The sequence below is a fragment of the Cariama cristata genome, unplaced genomic scaffold, assembly GCF_000690535.1.
Source record: "Cariama cristata isolate BGI_N322 unplaced genomic scaffold, ASM69053v1 scaffold2921, whole genome shotgun sequence".
NCBI lineage: Eukaryota > Metazoa > Chordata > Aves > Cariamiformes > Cariamidae > Cariama > Cariama cristata.
The window spans coordinates 1-20,366 of NW_009600822.1; the positions used below are offsets into that span (position 1 = coordinate 1).

General features: G+C 41.0%; 1 protein-coding gene across 1 annotated transcript; it reads left to right on the forward strand.

Annotated features, from left to right (window-relative positions):
- Positions 1-421: 421 nt before the first annotated feature.
- On the forward strand, positions 422-18,504 carry GNS (glucosamine (N-acetyl)-6-sulfatase; the record flags this gene model as incomplete). Its single annotated transcript, XM_009710157.1, has 13 exons — positions 422-481; positions 1,264-1,470; positions 3,085-3,150; positions 3,550-3,648; positions 6,011-6,178; positions 9,840-9,922; positions 11,313-11,431; positions 11,992-12,095; positions 12,495-12,596; positions 13,835-13,942; positions 14,638-14,748; positions 16,620-16,780; positions 17,639-18,504. Coding segments are annotated over 13 exons (1,464 nt in total), but the record flags the coding sequence as incomplete, so codon positions are not given.
- Positions 18,505-20,366: the final 1,862 nt, after the last annotated feature.

Genomic DNA, 20,366 nt, shown 5'->3' on the forward strand with positions numbered 1-20,366 from the left:
CGGCCTGGGCCTGGGGGGAGAAGCGGTGCCGCCAGGGCCCAGCCCGCCGCCGGGGCCAGGAGCTCTCTCCACGGCCTCAGGCCGAGTTGCCCCGCTAAGGGAGCGTCATGGTGGGCTTCCTCGGGTGGGCGAAGCTTCTCTGGGAAGCTACTGAGGCTCAAGCAGGTCGAGGCTGGGGCTTCCGCAGCTGCAGGGAGTCCCTGAAAACTCCCTGTAGTTCTGCTCTCTTGGGCTGACTTGCGTAACCGCTTCGGTCACACGAGGCCCTAGCAAAAAGGCAGTGGGTGGCTTGCCTGGGCAATGCCTTAAAAACTGTGGTGGTGGGCCCTCTTTCAGGTAGTCGTCTGACTGCTTCAACTCCCCTACTTTACCTAGCATCCTTCTTATTTTAGTTGTTTTCCTTTTGGTACCTTTCTTCCAGACCCCCCTAAAGAAGACTAATGCTCTCATTGCGCAGATGGGAATAACCTTTCTAAATGCGGTAAGTGTTTACATTAACTCCTTGAACTTCTAAGGTGTGTGCGTTTATGTAGTTTGTACCTTAGGTCATCTAAGGTCTCAAAACTGGTAAATAGTTTTATGAAGTCTGTACGTGTCGGAGGGGTTAAAATTCGATCTCTTAACTACTTGTAGGTCTCAGAATGAATATAGCTCAAGGTCACGCTCAGAGTCTGAGAGACAAAGTTTCACTTCCTAAAAGTACTTGTGCTAACTTCCTTAAGCTGTAAAGTAAAACTGAGTAATCTGATTTTTTTTTTTAATTACAAACTGAGAGGCATTAGAAGAAGCTACTTAAAACTTTCAACTTCATGCATGCTGAAAATCCACTTTGCTCTTTTCATATTCTAATGTATTGCCATGGCTAAAACAATGGAGTGAATCAACTGGCAAACAGTGTTTTAGTGGATACTTGCTACTGCATAGGAACCACATCTAATCTGGGGCAGGGTTGAAGGCCATATGCTGCAGAAACCTAAAACCAGTTTCATGTGCAGCTTTTCCCTAATGAAAATACTTGGAATGTAATTCTGTGTGTCCAGAAAGAGGTATGTGTTAATGTTGGTGAACATTTTAATCAACCTATTAGCTGATATTTCAAAACTATAAATTTGATGTAATTCTGTGCGTCCAGAAAGAAGTATGTGTTAATGTTGGTGAACATCTTAATCAACCTATTTATTAGCTGATATTTCAAAACTATAAATTTTGAGGAAAAATTGTTTTACAATGTCAATCTTGTATCTCTTCATCCTGTCCTTCCAGTACGTTCCCAGTGCACTTTGCTGTCCCAGTCGAGCTAGCATTTTAACAGGAAAATATCCACATAATCATCATGTTGTCAATAACACCCTGGAAGGAAACTGTAGCAGCAAGTTATGGCAGAAGATTCAAGAACCATACACCTTCCCAGCGCTGCTCAAAACTATGTGTGGTTATCAAACGTTCTTTGCTGGAAAGTATTTGAATGAGGTATTTTGTGCTCTTTTTTTTTTTACTGTGATGCAGTTCATTTGCAATTTGCATTTGTCCACCTTCTAAACCACTCACTAACTTAACTTGGTTAAAGTAAGGTTCTGTAGGTGCCTGAACCTTAATTTTTGTCCACCTTTCTAAACCACTCAATGATTTTTTATTTGTAGCTGATGGTAGGTCTCCAAAATGTTTAAAATGGTGTTACTTGGATGAACAGTTCCCTTTGCTGAGATGGGATAAATATAATGCAAAACTCAAATCTTTAACTTAACTTGGTTAAAATAAGGTTCTGTAGGTGCCTGAACCTTAATTTTGAAAGGATGATGGAATCCAAAGGCTTTCTTAGTATGTTCAGATGTGTTAATTTTTAGAGATGATGATTTCAATGACTGGGGGAAATGGATAGATGATTGGCACATGGTATTGAAGAACACCATCAAGCCAGTGCCAGACCAGACATGATGTAAGAATAACATTAAAGAAAAAAAATTGGTTTATCTCAATATTCCTGACAAGGATATATCCCCTTGAATCAGAGGACTATTTTCTTTTTAGTTACTACATTATTTTAAATATTAAATGTCCACTGAGGCAAATTCACTGGAAGAACAGATATTACCGGAGCTCTTTACAGAGGTTACCTACTTGTATGTTTGTGCTTTTGCTTATTTCTGGTTTTAACTAACCTGTAGTGTGTAGTAGTTTATGGTAAGACGTAAAATTCAGCGCTGAAAGGTCTAAGATCAGGTGTTCCTTTCCGTGATGGAATTGTATTTGGAGCTAGAGGAGTTACAGGGTTCTTAACAGCATTATTTTCCTTGCATCTCTTGGTGGAAAATGTTTGTGGTATAACGGAATAATGGAACGTGGATTTTCATAGGCATAAATTTGTTTCTGCTGATGTTACTGAGGCAGCTCGGAGAGGGGAAACTTATCTGGCTTCCTCTGAGCATCCCTTGACTCAGCAGAGTCTCCTGTCCCTGCAGTTAGGCGAGCTGTGTAGATGGGAGAGGGCAGCCCTGAGAAAACCCGTTGTGTTGCTCTGAGGCACCCTCTGTTTTGCGTTTGGCACTGATTCAGTAGCTATTTTCCTTTTTTCGACAGTTTAAAGGCTAGTTGTTGTAGATTATTTGGCACTGAGGTGACAAGAGGCTAACACTGCTTAAAGTTTGTTCCCCCTTTTGGGGGAGGATGATGGAAGCTGTTGGTCTATGCAAAATTTTCTTTAGTATCTTGTGAACTGTTACCACAAAGCCAAAGAGTCTCTTGCCGCGTGCGTGTTTTGATCACCTCTCGTTACCTGATGATGTATGTACCGTATGTTCAGGTTCTCTGTGTATTTTTATGTGCAGAGTAGAACAGGGAATAAAACTTACATTTTATTGGGGAATGCAAAGCTTTCAGTTACTGTTTTTCTAGTTATCTGGTTTCTTCAACAGGCTATACATGTGTTTTTATATGCATATATATTTGTTTTTTTCCATCCTGAAATTGAATTTGCCTTAATGTGGTTTCTGACTAGTGTTGAATAAAGCACATGAATATGAAACATAATTTCTAGCTTTTATTCATCATAATTGAAACTGTGAGTCATGGTCTGTCTTTTTTCAGTATGGAGCAGAGGATGCAGGGGGAGTAGGTCATGTCCCTCCTGGATGGAGTTTTTGGTATGCCTTGGTATGTGACCATTATTCTTTTAAAATACTTAATTTTGGTTGCTTTATTATCTAACTCGTGTTCTAACTTTCCTGGTGATGAAAGAGTAGGCAAAGAGCATCTAACAACTTAATGCAAATTTTCTTCCCTTTTTTCTTCTATTGCATATCAGATCCTTGGCTTTCACAAAGGCTACTCCTCCTAAGGTGCCTGGGGAAAAACCCCGACTTGTGAAGCCAAAGCAGTGTGAGATAGCCCTAAAATAAGCTTTGTTGTTGGAGACCAGTTCTGAGAATTCTTGCAGTGTCCTTGTGATAGATCTTTATTGACAAATGCTTGTTGGCAGCTCACTTTGATTATTTCAAGTAATCAGTGTACGTGTCACTGTATAAATATGCATGTGACTTTTCTTTTTCACAGGAGAAAAATTCAAAGTACTACAACTATACTCTTTCAGTAAATGGCAAAGCACGAAGGCATGGTGAGAACTACAGCGTAGATTATCTGACAGATGTACTGGTAAGAAATTTTGCAACACCTGAGTTACAGAAGCTACTTATGACCAGATAATGCCTCATGCTGGGGGCTTAGGGAAGGGTGGAGATGATAATTTGTTAGGCTGTATTAGTTCCTAAATACATGATTGCACTATCATGGTGGGGGGTGGGCATTAATCAGCAGAGCAAGATTCTGCGTGTATTTAGAAATGACAAGTTTGTGTGTACGAGCTGTGGAGAGGAGAGGGATTCTAACTGCCCATTTGCTAGCCAGTAGCCTCACTGAGAGGTTAATACTGACTGCTACGGTGCACGAGGAATGTAGGCAATGATGTAAATTACTTCATAGAAGGACGTGTTTTGTTATGATATGCAACTTCTGTAACAGATTAGCTGGGCCAAGATTTCAGTAGGAAGTTAAGTGTTTAAAAATAACTTTACATCATGTTCTGTTTGTTGGATATTATGATGTGTTAATAATGCTGTAATCTCTAACTACATCAAACTGATAACTTGGAAATATCAAAGGCTAATCAGTCCTCTGTAGTGTGAAAGGGCAGTATATGGACTGTGCAAAATGTGTAACTGACCAGGGGAGTTTTTAGCCTCTTTACCTTCTTAAGGTAAAGAGAGGTAACAAAGATACCAAATGCTTAAAGGCAAGTTGGAAGAGTTACTTTAGCTCTCTTGAGGCCCTGTTTAGCATAGCTTGGAGGTGCGGGGGGAAGTGTTTCCTGGAGTTAAACTGGAGCCTTAATGTGACCTGCTGTTACGGTGTATGAGCTGGTAGTGCTCGAAGCTCACACGCAGCACTCGGGGAAGATTCTTCTCTGAGAAGCCTTCTCATGCAGTTGATTTGTAGTCTTCCATTGAGACCCTAATGAGTTTCATTCCAGTGGGTTCTTGAACATAGACAGCTGCTTACTGAGAAGAGAACTGATTGATGTTTCTTAGGGTACTGAACAGCTGTCTGGTTAAATTTAGATACACTGTCTAAAGCTAAGTTGGAATTGATAAGCCAGAAGTGAGACTATCCTGTTACTGGCATTGTACTGGTCGTTTTTGATCCTTCAGCAGCTCGTAAGCATTTTGACCAACAGATCTTTGCTGCATAAACCTGTTATTTGTGGTGTGTTACCTATTGATACAGCAATGTATTATGATTTTCAGTGTGTTGCATTCTGCCTTCTACCTGTGTTTGGTTTAATTCCCTCAATGGGCAGTGCACAGGAGTAAATTGCTTATGCAAAGTTCCTGTGTTGCTGTGATGCGCAAGCTTTCTTGTCCTGACTAAGGACATCTGGGTACTTAAGTCTGGTATTAAGAATCTGAACACCTGGATCTGCCTGCTGCAGTCCCGACATGTTGCAGTTTAAGCTCCCAGCAAAATCTAAGTTGACTACCTCTGCGAGTTTACCTGCATCATACTGGTTTCTGAACTAGGTTTTCGAGCTTCAAACAGTTCCTATCTTAACTCTGTTGTCATATAACTGAAGTCCAGCCCTACTTGCTTAGGTGTACAAGTTAGGAGGAAGGAAGAGGAGGGAATTTCTAGTCTCTAGTTTCTTTTAGAGAGAGAAGAGGTTATCCAGAATGGGGTATACTAATCAGGAAAGGAAAACATTGCAAGATTTCAATAGTGAAGAACTGAGCTGCAAGTAATACCTTTAAAGCTTTGATTTCAAAAGCTGACCAAGGGAAGGCCAAAATGAAACTCACCATCTCTTCTAACTTGCTACTTGAAATTGTGTGTAGGCTGAAACGAGAGTGAAAGTGCGGTGAAGTGGCATGAGCGAGTGGAGTTTGGCACTGTCCCTCACTGGAGCTTCTGGCTTCACCAGCAGAAATGTGGCACCCCTTATAAACTAGGAGCTTGCTACAGAATGAGCATGTGCTATAAACAGTGGGGCTGAAAAACTTTTTCAGAACTATTGCTGTTTCTGAAGGCAATTGGAACTCCTAAACTGGGTTCTGTCAGGCAGGACATGGCATTTGAGAGCCTCAGGAAGACTCAGACTGCGTTAAAGAAAGCTCCAGTTTTACCTGATGAAAACTGAGTTCAGGTGGATTTTGTTGATACTTGGAATAGGCACAAACTTTCGCTGAGCTTTCCAGGTCTAAATAACGCAAAGATCCGAAGTAGAAAGCTATTCAGAGATGTGGGACAAATGATTTGTTTAACTTGAACACTTGGGATTTTTTTTATCACGAGCTGCTGTTCAGGACATTTTTAGATGAGCAAGCAATAAGTTTCTGAAATAGTTTAAATATTTCCAGTACTACTGAGCTCTAAGTAAGTTATGAATGTCTAGTTTGGATGTTTCAAATACTTACTGTTTTCCTTTGGAGGTATGACTTTTCTTCTCCAACAAAACCGTTCACAGGCCAACATGTCATTGGACTTCTTGGAGTATAAATCTAATTTCGAACCTTTCTTTATGATGATCTCAACCCCAGCACCGCACTCCCCTTGGACAGCTGCTCCACAGTATATGAAGAGCTTTCAGAATGTCAGCGCACCAAGAAACAGCAATTTTAACATTCATGGAAAGGTAAGCTAGCCAGCGAGACTCAGCATAGATTATTCTACTAGTTAGTGAGAGCAGTAGGCAATCACTGACTTGCATGTTAAGTTCAATCAGTGAGAAGAATAGGCTAATACCATGAGTACTGCTTGTTTAGTTATGTTAATCAGCCTGTCAGGGTAAGAGATGTTTGTTGTGACTTTGAGATATTTGCATACCAGTATCTTCTAAATAAAAAAAAAAAATGCAGTGGCAAAAATGATAAGGCAGTACAATGGAGTTATGATCGATAAATGGAAAAAAGTTAATTCCTTGTCCAGTTTCCAGACTCTTCTGAATCTCTTAAAATGTTCTTCTGTAGCTCTTGGTATGTTCAGGAGAACACATAGGCAGTGTGCTATGCGAAGGCTCAGGTGCAGAATGGCAAGAGCGCCGTCTTCCTGCGCACGTCTGCTCGTGTGGATGCGTGCCCCATTACTTGAGCTCACAGCAAAGCTGCCCCTAGGCGACAAGCCTGTCAGACTAACCGGAGGGCTTTGTGAAATCACGAGCCACGGGGCCAAGGGTCATGAAGGACTCTGAGAACTTGCCTTGCCTTTGTTGAAATAACCTGTAACCAGAATTGCTGAGCTTCAGGTTACAAACCCACAGACATCCTTGTGACGGGGCAGTACCTTCCACTGCCAGTAAACTTGGCCAAATATGGTCTAGCTCAGGCTAATCTGCTGCGGCTTACTCTGCCAATAAGTGAAAGTGAAAGTCACAGACAGTTAATCTGGTGGGATATTTAACTTACAGAAGTTTTATCTTTTTCGATTTAATTAGTTTAAAATATGGAACTCACTACTGTTCAGTGTTCAACTGATTCACTTCAAGATTTGCTCCTCATCTTCAGACTAAGAGATAACATTGCCTAAATGCCTATCTGGAGCCCAGTGATACCTCTCCTAAGGTCACTGTGACTCATGTAGTACAGGGTGAAACTTGTTTTTAGCTGAGGATTGTAGCTTGCAAAATGACCATGTGCTTATCAGCGTGATACAAAAACATGAGTGAAAGGGGGAAAAGGGCTGCAGGCAACAACAAATACTTTAGCCCAACCTGTTAAGTTTCAAACTAGGGAGTGGGAATCAGACTGGGTTTTTTCTGCATAAAAGGATCCCTAACTTTGCCTGTGACTCCATTACTGTAATAACGGAATGCTTTTAACATAGTGACCCAGAAATAACTTGACCAGCCAAGTCAGCAGTTAGCCAAAAAATACAGTGTGGGAGTTCCCTTATGCAGAGCAAAAGCTCTGTCTATGCCTATACAACACAAAGCAAAATGACAGACTTACTTAATGTTTGGTAGTTAATATCTGTGGATACAGCAGTTTTCCTCCATTTCACAATAGGAACAGACACAATAGCTACGATCATTAACAGTGTGTGTTTCTGTAATTGGCAGTGTTGTGGTCTTGAAGCCTAACTCTTCTTTGAGCTTCACTGTTTTCTAGGGCAAGCACAATTCCTGCAATAGCAATAAACGGGCACGTAGGCTCAGACCCTCAAGTCATTGATGTTGTAATGCCTGCTAGACAGTCTGGCATTGCACAGTCTTGATTCCTAAAGTAATGTGGCCTGGCTTCCTTATGCGGTATGTGGGCAAGGGCTACTAAAAAGAGCCATTTAGGCAGAATCTCTGCATGAAAAAGTAGTGAAGCTGTTAGACTCTGGCCAATGACGTGCACTTTAACTCCTGCTTAGGATCCTGGGCTGTGATCTCTGTCAAATGATGCATAGCGCTCTGGTTTCCCAGACAGGACTGTTGATAGCCCAGAGGAGTGGTTTATCTAAGCTGTTCTGAGAGAGAAGCTGATTAAGATATGTGTTGGGTATTTCTCTTGCATGCCTTGTTTTTCCTGCAAAATCAGAGCACAGCTGTGTTTGAATTCCACTGGCAAGATACAGTATGCTGTCTGAAGATCTCCTAAAATTTCTTTGAGAATGGAACACAGGGAGGCATCGGGATTAGTGGACAGCTTGGTACATAACTGGTGAGAGAGACTTGAGAGGGACTGGCAGGGAAGCAGATTTGAGGACTCTGATCAGTGTGAAGTTTATTGAAACCCACAAACATATTTAAGTGCCGTGTGAAGTTTTTGAAACTTCAGAGAAAGTTAGGAAGAACAAAATACTCCAGAAAAGAGGAAGCTTCTACTGCAGACTGACCTGCCTGAGTTACCCAGCATGGTTGTGCCTTATGGAGGGCCTCTCCTGAGCCCACCCCTTGTGAAAGGTGGCTGGTGCACAGGTGGTGTTACCAGCTCCTTTGTTCTCTGAAGAACTTCTGCTGAGCTGGGGAGGGCGTTTGTGATGTCTTTCCTTACTTTTTCCTCTCTCAACCAACACACAAAGCCTAGATGTTTGGTCTTGGTTATGCTGTGTTTTCTTGCTGAGATAGACTTGGTGTCTCTCCAGAGAATTGTTTTATAGCTACTATAAAAGAGAGATCTGAATACAACTGAATTAAACTAAATGAGACATGGTATTAAGTCTCCATGTCAAAAATCTTTCCTTCAGTTGGCAAGAACAGAAAACAGGGGAACTGAATAATTGCAGGAGATACGAGTCACTTCATTGTGACTTGATTGTGACAAGAGATACGAATCCCTAAAGCCTGAGCCCGTTCAGAGTCATTTGCTTGTGACAGGAGAGAAATTGCGTAACGAGACGCTCTGTGGAGAGGAGTGACCAACTAAATACAGGCTCAAGCTGAGGGTGATGAGTGGGTCATCTCTGACCTACTAAGTGAAAAAGCGTAAAGCTGCATTGACATGAATTTTTCCTTTATTCTGCTCACCGCTAATGCCAGCCTTCAGGTTAGACCTTCCCATGCGTTTGTACAGCAGCTGACTCAGTTCGGATGAGTGCTTCGGGATGTGGGAGTGCCACTTGTCATATGAGTTAGATCATCACCCTTACTTTGGGGGGCTGAGTGGGGGGAGAAAGGGAGAGGCCATTTCTGAAAGTTGGGGATGGAGCTAGAAGAATCGATAAAGCTTCAGCTAAAGAAATGCTCTTGTTCTGGAGTCAAAAAATCCAAATAAAATGGTGACGTTTCTGCTCCCCTCAGTCTCCAGCCCCAAGTTCATAGGCTACTAAGAATCTGGTGATGGCACCATCACAGATCTTTGTCCTCGCCTGTCTGTGAATTAGGCGGTCCTGAATGCTTTTGATGCAGGCGTTTATCCCCACCTCTCTACCTATGTTGGGATGCTCACCAGTCCTAGTCCCAAAAGAACCTCTCTGACAACCAAGTCCAGTCTTACAATGCTGCTCAATCCTTCCGATTTTTTTCATCAGGCCTGTCTCAGGCCACCAGACTTCTTTTCTCTGGGGGAGCCTGCCCTAGCTTCTTTCTCAAATTTCTTCCCTGAACTACTTTGAAAAGATCCACAGCTGTTTTCTTCTCACCAAGGGCTGAGCGTAATGGAGCTGTACTATATTCTGCTCTTGCAACTTAGATTTTACATGAACCAAGAGGGAAAACTGGAGTCAGGTCAGTTTGATAGCATTGCCTGGCTATTTCACAGGAATCACGCGGATGTTTTACCCTAAACAACATTCCTGTTGTAACTGGTCTAAGAGGTTTAAAAGCTGGTACTTCTCTCCTGCGCTAATATTTTTGTCTTTTTTTTCTTTAGAACAAGCACTGGTTAATTCGACAAGCAAAGACTCCAATGACAAACTCTTCAATACAGTTTCTTGATGATGCTTATAGAAAGCGGTAAGAATTTTTTTGTTGCTTAAGATTTCTACTCGGAAGTTTTATTGTTTTTTTTTTAAAAAAAAATAGAAGTTTTTTTTAAGAGTTGTAATAAATCTGACAATAGATGTCAAATTACCTGTAACAGTTCTCTGGCATCTGTCTCAGCAGACCTTCTGTTTACTTTTTGCAAAGAAACTTGTCATTGGCTTCAGAAATATTTTGCTCCCAAATGCTACCATGATTTGTCATAAAAAAGGCCAGTCATGCTCGGTGTCTTTACTGCTTGTCTGGCAGTGCACAACAGGTTTTCATAAAAAATGACCTTACCTTGTACTTCACCTGAATTCCGGATTCTTACATGATGTACATAAATCAATTACATAAATCAATTGTGATTGATTTATCTGCCAGCTAATCTGATTTATTAACCTTGACTCTCAGTCTGTGGTTGTTTTATATGGGAATACCTGACCGGCCAAGGCGAGTGCTTGATTCTTTTTTATAAAAGGGGATGTTGAGAGTAATGTGAAGATACAACTTGTTCCCTCTTTTTAATAGAAAGGAAGGGTATTTGTTTACACTGTAGGTGTATTTTCTTTAAAAGCTCTGAAACAAACACTGGCTTAACTTCAAGTGTTAAACTCCGTTTTGAGTGGTTATCAGGCATTAGCTTGTCACTTTGGAGGTGGAATACCAAGTTTTTTTCAGGGTCTTGCTTTATAAAACATGAAGGTAAAATTATGCAACAAAATCTTAAGCCTGGAGACAACAGGATCCAAGAATTGAGTAACTGTAGTTAATTCAGCTAATACTAGTCTGTGGAGGCTTGTTACTAACTTATCAGAAGCAGTCACTTGTCTCAACGGCTAACCCCATGACAAAGGAATAATAATTTGTAGCTGTTCAGGGCTTTAGATACACTGGAATAACGGATGCTGATATTACATGAGTAATACAAAATAGCTGATGTAATTTTCAAGCAGAAAGGAACCCATATAGTCAATTAAATTGATGTCAGTCTTGTATTTTAACATTAAAAACTGCATATAAAGAACTAATAACAAGTGACCTTGCAGGAGATAACTCTGACTCTTTGACACTGTGTTGCTTCAAAGTTGGTCTTGACTGTCTCCAGATAAGAGGTAATCAGCGTTTTGACGTCTTTCTCAGACACTACAGAAGAAAATCAACAAGAACTGAGGACAAACAGTCTATTTCTATCTTAAATTGCAGCCTCAAAAAGTACAGTGTAGTAATCTATGAAGTTTGTTTTCAGAATTTGCAAGCAAAATAATCCACTTACAGTGCAGACACTGTTGACTTGAAGCAGAATATGAATGCCCTACCTGCAGTCAGAATTATTCTGAATTTTTCATACTCTAATGCGAATTGCTTTGTTTCTGTATAGGTGGCAGACTCTGCTGTCAGTAGATGACCTGGTAGAGAAACTAGTGAAGAAACTGGAAGTGAACGGAGAATTAGACAACACTTACATCTTTTACACATCAGACAACGGCTTCCACACTGGTAAAATTTTCACTGCTTACTGAACGTGTGTAGAAGATGCAGGAATTGCATAACATTTCACCCTCATGACCACTTCAGAAAATGGGAACAGCAGCTGTGGAAAACTGTAGACATAAGAAGTACTGATTTGAGTTGCGAAACAATCTAGAGTTGCAATGCGGGGTGTTTGAGGATTTTATTGTTTGTTGGATTTTTGTTTGGTTGTGATTTTTAGCATTACTCTCTACTCTATCGTGGTATACATAGAATTAGGACAGAAATGGAGGAAGGGTCTCTGTGTTCTGTAGAAGAGTTGCCATGAAAGAGTTAATGAGTAAAAATCTGTCAAAGACCTGTCTGTATCATGTTGTACAACTGAAAACGCAGTATCTAAGCTGTTAAACTTTGTAGGATATGGCTTATACGTTGAAGTTGTCTGTTCCTATCCTCCGCTTTGTTAATGTAGTTCAGGTTAAGAACCTCCTTTGACTTCTTAAAAATTGACTGCTGGAAATTATCTAACACAAGACTTAAATGGTTTCTTGTTTTACATTTTAACTTTTCCATTTTCTATTGTATAGGCCAGTTTTCTTTGCCAATAGACAAACGGCAGCTGTATGAGTTTGATATCAAAGTTCCGTTGCTAGTTCGAGGACCAGGGATAAAACCAAATCAGACAAACAAGGTAAGAACAGTGAAATCAGAGTACAGATTTAATATTGTTTTGCAGCTACCAACTTTTAATTGGTATATCTTGGAGGTAATAATTTATCCTCCTGTGTGTATGTATATCAATGAAATGAAATACACAGGGTCGTAGAAAGTGCAAAGACCTCATTCTAAAATGCTGCCTGCTCTTGCTTGAATCAGTAGATTTAAGTAATTGCAGGCTCCAAAAGTAAGCGAAGTGTGAAGCTCGCTTTCCAAAGACCCTACCATTGCTTTTGACTGTTACAGGGACCATTAGCCTATACAGATGAAATGAAGTAGTGTCTAGGTGTACCGCAAATTACTAGTACGTAAAATACAGAAGTCTCATTATTACACCTGTCAGGTTCTGAAGTAGGTTTTCCTCACCCTGCAGATGCTTGTTGCAAATATTGATTTGGGTCCCACTATTCTGGATATCGCGGGGTATGACTTGAATAAGACCCAGATGGATGGGATGTCACTACTGCCACTGTTGGTAAGTAGACGGACAGGGATAGTAACCAGTAATTCTTGCAGGGCTTATTCTTCCAAGTGAATACCACTTTCTTCAATAGAGGGTCAACCTAGACTCATAACCCAGATTTTTCCCTTGATCTCATTTTTCACATGGGATGATCATTGCTTAGTGAAAAAAAGAAGGTATCTTGTTTAAATGCAGGTGTATTTTCATAAGCCCTACGACTTTGTGGTCATTTTGTAATAGAAAGTTGTGTCATCCTTTGGCTAATCCGGCCATTTGTACTAATTCCCATTTTGGAGGCTGTCAGTTGTTTCCACCTTGCATCCTGCCTCCCCTTTTCCTGAGGATTTCTCAGCATAGGCCTAGGAGAGCAGCAGACTGTTCTTACTTAAATGTTTGGTTTGCCTCAGTTTTCAGTAGAACTGGTGTTTCCCCCTAAACTCTGGAAAACTGCACGTGGTGTTATAAAGTAAACCTGACCTTTCCAATAAGTGAGCAGAAGCTTTTTTAAATAAAGCTGCTTGCAGTTGATCCTTTTAGTTTTAATTAAATTTAGTCTATAAATTGAAGGCAGCTTACTTGGAAAGGTAGGAGATCATCCAGATTTAAAACAGTGCTTTGCTTTTAAAACCTTGTATCCAAACCTTAAGCTGTTCTTTAGACAGAAGCAGGTAAAAGGCATCCAGTTTAAACTCTGATGGAATCAAAACTGTGAAACTCACTGTTTTGCTGTGTACTCCTGTGATGGTGCTGTATATTAATTTTAAACTTCCCTCTCCCTGTGTCTTTTTAAACGCAGCTACAAATAGAGCAGCTTAAAACTTAGTTGCTTCTTAAAGCTGTTTATCTTTTCTTATGCCAAGGGTATCTTTTTTTTTTTCCCATCTGTTGTGGTAGTCTGATATAAACCAAAGAGCAACAGCCTTGTTACAGGGATCTTGCCTGTAATACCGCAGTATCTGGCCATGGGGCTTCTACTGGGTGTTACTGCCCAATTCTTTATAAATTGAAGACAGTACTTTAAACCCTCATGAGAAGGTGTGCCAGTATTTTTGGAGTTGGATCCTTGTCTTCCAGTTACACAAGACATTCTAACCTAAGGCTAAGTATTATTTTAAGACTGACTCAGACTAGGGACCATGACTCAACCTGCCTTGTAAGCTGTTGGCAGCGTTAGTGTCAGACCAGGCACGGAGAATTTCTTCTGTTTCACAGTGCGGTGCGTACTAAGTCCTGTTAACCTCTTGCCCTAGAGAGGAGATAAAAACCTGACGTGGAGATCGGACTTCCTGGTGGAGTACCAAGGAGAAGGGTACAACGGCAGTGATCCGACCTGTCCTGGCCTAGGACCTGGAGTCACAGTAAGCAAGAGATCTGTTAATATTAGAAAATAGCTGCTGAATTAAACCTGTTTGCTGTATGGACTACTCTGGTTCTCTAAGTTAGCTCCCAGTGTCTTGGTAAGCAGGAGCTGGCTCTGTAGGTCCTGTGCAGCATTTGAGAATTGGGGGGAGCCATGCAGAACTGATGTGTCCATATGACCGTGCGGAACTGATGTGTCCATGACCGTACAGAGCACAGTCACCCTTTCAGTGGGAATCTGTAGGGCCTCAGGGCTTCACAAAGCGGCTGGCAGCGACATCATGTTCTTTCTAAACTTCCAGTGACCTCGTCGCACCATTCTTATCTGTGACTATTACTTAAGTCGCTAGCTACTTCCTGAATCAAAGAAGGTTTGCTTTAAGTAAAGCATCCCATCGGTGTTGTCTTTAGTAGTGTGTGGTGTGTTGTGCTGTTCTATTCAGTGTATGTACATTAGCTTCCCAGACAAAATGCACTTAACCATGGTCAATTTAATAACAACGCTTTCTCAAATTTGGAAGAGCTGAATTTTTGCTTAAAATCCTCAGTGGAGACTTGCATGTGTTAGACTAAGGCCCCCGTGTTCATCAGTTAACTGCGCTTGGCTTGAGCCAGTGTAGACTCTAGGAAGAGGATTGTTAGTTCATCTTCTTTTTTCCTGCTCTGAAGTTTTTGTTCACTGCTCGCTTCACAGCACTGCTTCCCAGACTGTGTCTGTGAAGATTCCTATAACAACACATACGCTTGTGTAAGGACCCTGTCAACTTCCTGGGACCTGCAGTACTGTGAATTTGATGACCGGGAGGTAAGTCTCTTTCTGACTAGCAGATGCCAGCTGCTCGCAACCGTGCAAGCAACTGTCTGCACTCTTGCCTGCTCTCGAGGTTTGCATAAAGTACTCTGAAAAACAGACTAGTGTTGCTTGCAGGATAAACAGTGAAGTATTTATCTACTGGTGAGAATGTTTGACTGAATCTCTGGTGGGGTTCTGGGAAGGAAAAAAAAAAAACCAAACCCAAACAGTGGGGGTGGGAGGGGAGTGGGGAAGGGGCAGTAGCCTAAACTATGATTATCGCTGCCTAGTATCACCCAGCAGCCTCATGAGGAGCTGGTCTGGGGCTGGGATCAGTTCTCTGTCCTGCCCTAATTCCATGTGGCAGAGTCTTCTGTATGACGAGTATTTTCTGTTACGCTGTTCCTCTGCTGTTATGTTCAGCTGCAACTCTTTTCCTTGGGAAGAACTGAAATCCCAGGCTAATCATTTGTCTTCTATTGCTCATTTGTTTGCCTGGCAAAACAAGTATTTAAGTTAGAACTGTGAGCAAGGTCTCTAACCTTATCTTAAGTTGTTTGGGTGTAAGGGACACAATGTCCCCCCTCAGAAATTGTTCAGATCTCACCAGTGGAGCACCCGCTGTACACACAAAACTTGGTGTGTTACTGGGCTTGTCTTTTCTTGTGCCTGTTTGCACACAGTTGTCAGAGAGCATGCGGGGTTTGAGGCAGCTGGGTCACAAATCTATTAAACTGCAGATGTGCAATAAATGCGTAACCAGCAGATATCCCCGGTTATCATGCCACCACACAAAACATTTTCTGGTGGTCTGCAATGAACAACTTAAACCAGGGGAGTAAATCCCACAAGGTGGTGGTTGTGGTAGGATAGTCAGAAAGACTGTATAGGAGACTGAGATGCTGATTAGCAGGCCCTGCCCTTCATTTTTCCACTTTCTGACAATTTGTGATGAAGTTACATGAGTGGTGCAGCTTTCTTGGTAAAAGTAGACTCCAAAGTTGATCCGATAATACACTACTTACTGGGGAAAAAAAAAACTGACATCAAGGTATGGCTGTGGCATTTTTGGGTCACTCAGCTTACCTGGGTCAGCTAAATTAAGACTTAAAGTATTGGGAAGATGCAGCAGTGCAGCTTTTAAAATCCTGCAGTGAACCTTACAAGAAAGCTCACAACCAAGGTCTGTCTGCATGCATCTTTATCTAAGTTAGACACAACCCAGCCAGTTTTAATCAACATCATCTGCAATCAGGACTCCTATGCTAGCACAGACAAAACCTCAGCTGAATTCTTGAGATATGTTTGACTAGTATTTGTCCCACAGAATGGTTTAGAGATTTAATGTACCAAAAAACAAATCTGCCCTAAAATCCTCCAGACAAACCTCAAAGCACACAAAAACTTCTCGAAGCACGTGCACACAAAAAAAGCTCTCTTGGGTTAGGGTTATAGCACACTTGTATTCAATATATTTTGTCTGTGTAGTCAAGACACCCGAGTTGGACAGGTGGAAGTACCCGATGAGCATATAATGGTGACACGATGGTCATGAAATTGGGTATTTCGAGATCCATTAATGAAAAGACAGCCACCCCAGCCATGGCCGCTTGCTGTGGTCTTACAGTCATAAGATGGGTTCCATTTACGTGTCAGAAAAAAATCTGCAGTGTGGCAGGTGAGTGCTTTAGGTGGAAGTAAAAACTTTTCCAACAATACTGTACTATCACAAGACTTTAGCTTTACCTACACGCTGTCCCGTCTTGGACCACTTAGCCGCGTTGCAAAATACAGCTTATGTGTGGGGATGCTGCAGTGTTGAACATAACATTTGAGATGATATGCTTTAGGATTTAATACAGGGGAGGAACTCTCTTCTACAGGTGTTTGTGGAAGTGTATAACTTGACTGCAGATCCACACCAGATCAATAACATTGCTAAAACAATTGATCAAGAAATTCTAGAAAAGATGAACTATCGATTAATGATGCTGCAGTCCTGTTCGGGAGCAACTTGCCGAACACCAGGTGTCTTCGATCCCGGGTAAACACTGATTCAATTCATTAGTATAATACTTTCAGATATAGTTACATTTTTAAAATTAAGCTTTTATAGAGGGTATTTATGGTGGAATATAACGTTACTGACATACACACTGTTGTTTAATAGAGATGCTTTCTTGATGCTTCTATTTTTTAATGTTCAATCTCTATTTCAATTTAACCTACCCAATATAACTTGATGGTATTAATACTACTACTTTAATCTTGTCAGCCACTGTTGACTTAGAATAGCTGAAGCTTACAGCTGTGCTGAGTAGTCAGAGACAAGTGATCTCAGGTTTGCCTGCAAACACAGAAAAGCTCTGCAGGTTGCTGTGGGCAGGCATTTTCCAAATACTTGCTCTGATTGATTGTTCCTGGAGATGATGTTAGCAAAGAACATTTCCTGTGGGACCTAAGCTGTATGTCTTAGCTGGCTGGTGTAAGTAAATAGCACTTCTTGCCTCAAAATTCAGTCGGTAATCATTTGGACCGAAGCTCTTTTTAAGCCCTACTTACATAGTACAACTGTAAGGGCATTTTAAGTTTGTAACTTGAGGCAGCAAAGCTTTCTGTTAGAATGCATATCCTGGATGCTTAATGTTATATGTGCCAATATGCTGTCAGTACATTGTAGCTAGTATTTAGTTCTTTGGAGACTATCAGCTTCTTGCTTGTGCATCTTTATAATTCATCTGTCATAATTAATACATAGAGAGATTGTCCCTACTGCATACTGTTAAGAAAGCAACTATTCAAGTAGCCTGGTACCAGAGCCATTCTAGAAATAAGCTGTTTCTAGAAGTGTTGCTCGCTGTGGGCTAACGGTGGCTCCCACGGACGCTGTTCCTTTCCACAGGTACCGGTTTGACCCACGGCTCATGTTCAGCAATCACGGTGTTCGGGCTCGGCGGTTTTCTGCACGGTCCTTGTGAGGCCCTTCAGAGCCTCTTGCGTCGGCTCCTGCTGAGCAGTTTCTCCAGTGACTACAGCAGGTCTGTCTCTCTAACTCTCGCTGATCGCAGCCAGAAGACTTTTAATGGGCTATTCAAACCCTGTTTGGAAGAGAAACCCTTGTCTTTAGCTGGTTGCTGTGTGCAATATGTATATTTTACAGCTGAACTCTAACTCTAAATCGTTAGACACAGCTGATCTGTCTTGCTCAGATAGTTGATTACCACCTTTGTCTTTTAAGTACCTTTTCATATCACAGGCACAGAGGTGAACCTATGCCTATGAATCCAAACAGTTTATTTTGTTCTAAAAATTAATAAATGCATATTTGAGTTGGGTTAGATAGGCAGGTGCTATTGCACAGTAATGCTCACCCACATTCAGTGTCAGAGACTTTCTTAAAAGCTATGTTTAATGATAGGTTTCCTGTGTCGAGCTCAAAGCTGTTAATGACAATAGCAAACTAGCCTAAAATAGCGTAGGAAAGCGTTAGTCAAACCCGTAGGATCTGACTAGCAAGTGTCTTGTGCAGAATTAAAATCTGTATGCTAAATACTCTCTTTCAAAGAGACCACTTCAAATGAGACCAATGAATTTTGTAGGACAGCGTTGGTAGCTTGCAAACAAGAATGTAATTTCAACCTCCTTCTAGTTTGAAATGCTGGAATGGGTTACTATGGACTACTGAAAAAACTCTTAGGGTTTAATATAGGCTTCCTGGTGAGTTAAACAACAGAGTGTTGAGACTAACAAGTATTCAAATAAGCGTGCCTGTGTATTGAACTAACTCTTAAGCCTGTTTTAATACATGAACGGAAGTAATACTAAAAAAAAAAATCCAGAAAAAAAACAACAAACCCACCAGGTCACCACAGTAGAGTTGATCTCTTTCTAACCTCCACATGTCTTGAATTGTCTAACATCTGATGTTGATTAGATTCTTGAAGGTAAATTATTTTGAAAGCAAACTAGCTAAAAATAAATAAATCATTGCTCACTAGGAGTTAGGCTAAGAGGGCTATTTTAGGCAGTTTAAGAGCTTCATAGAGTGTTGCTTTTTGATCGAGACCTAACTACTCAGAGCCTGCAGTAAGTGGCCTTCACACCAAAGGATTGCGTGTCAGATGTCTGACTGCAGTATGCTATCGCTTGGTTTCCCTTTGGAAGGGTGATGTCATCTTTTCAACTTCTGATTAGGCTTATCTGAAATACAGCCATCACTTGCACCCGAACTTGAGTATCTTTCTAAATCCTGAAAAACACCCAAACTCGCGTTAGCACGTAACTTCTGTATAGAGCCGTTGGCAAAACACCTCCTAGAGACCCTGAACTGCGTAGCTTTGCAAGACAAGTTCATGTTGCTTCTGGGCAAATCAGCCGTGTTACCAGGCAAACACTGTGGCACAACTATTTAGTTTTCAGCGAGTTACTTCAGCTCTTTTACCCAGATAGAGAGCAGGATGATTTCAACTTCTGTCACATAAAACCTTCTACTGAGTAATCATTAAGTAGGCAGCAAAGTATGACTCCTTCAGAACTGTGAAGGTGCATAGCCCAGTGCACAGACCCACAAACCGAGTATGAGCAGTGCCACCGTAAGAGAAGTTGAGCTTTCTTGGCTTTTAATTCTGAAGCAAAGAAGTTGTCCTTCATGTGGCTTAGGGATGCAAACTTCTGTGGTGCTCTACAGGTTAGATGTTACAGAGCTTTTGTCTCAAATCTTAACTCATTGTTTCAAATCTCTACAGCGACCAAATATTTGGAGAAAAAAAAAAATTGCTTGAAAGGTAACTTTTCAGCTGGAGCATCTGTATAAATGCAGAGGTTTTTGGATATTCAGACTACTTACATGCTTTCAAATACTCAGGACTTTTTTTTTCTTTCACTACAACTGTAGCTTTATCCTGGTTTTTGTTTCTCAAGCCTTAGTATTGCCCATCAATATCCTTCAGACTCTGTTTTTAAAAACAAAACCAAAGTTGTTTTCATGCTCTGAAGTGTTTTCTTGCAGAGCTAAACCTAAACTTCATTTACTTAGTGTTTTGCTCAGATAATTCTAGCAATTTAGACTTGTTCTTTGTTTAAACTTTATTTTGGTAGCTGTGTGGAGGCTAGCATGATGTACAGTGATTGCTGCACATTAAACCCTCAACTGTTCTATCAAATCTAGGTCATATGCCAAGTTTCTACTTGAGTTAAGTTTCAGTGCAGGTAATGTGTGATATGTTGCTGCTTAATAGAAAAAAATCTTTGTTATGGGTACAGATGTGTAACTCAACACTATCTCTTCTTAAACTGATCTTAAGCCATAACAAGGAAACTTTCTTTTGAATTATCTGCTTTCTGCCTAATAACTAATATGAAAGTTGACAGAATTGATATAGATTATTCGGTATGTGTGCCCAGAAGTTTTACCCAAATGAACACTCCTCTTATCTGCACACACTTGCAAAGCATTTTGTAACCAGGCTCAGTAACTCCCTGACTGTCAGAGAACCACACTACACCTGAAATCTGTCAGAGGTGGTAAATGCTGTATTAAATGGAAATTCAGAATTAAATTAGTCAGTCCTTACTTAACCAGAACACTGGTTCAGGAAAATACCTGCTTCACTCCCACTCTTGATAGACTT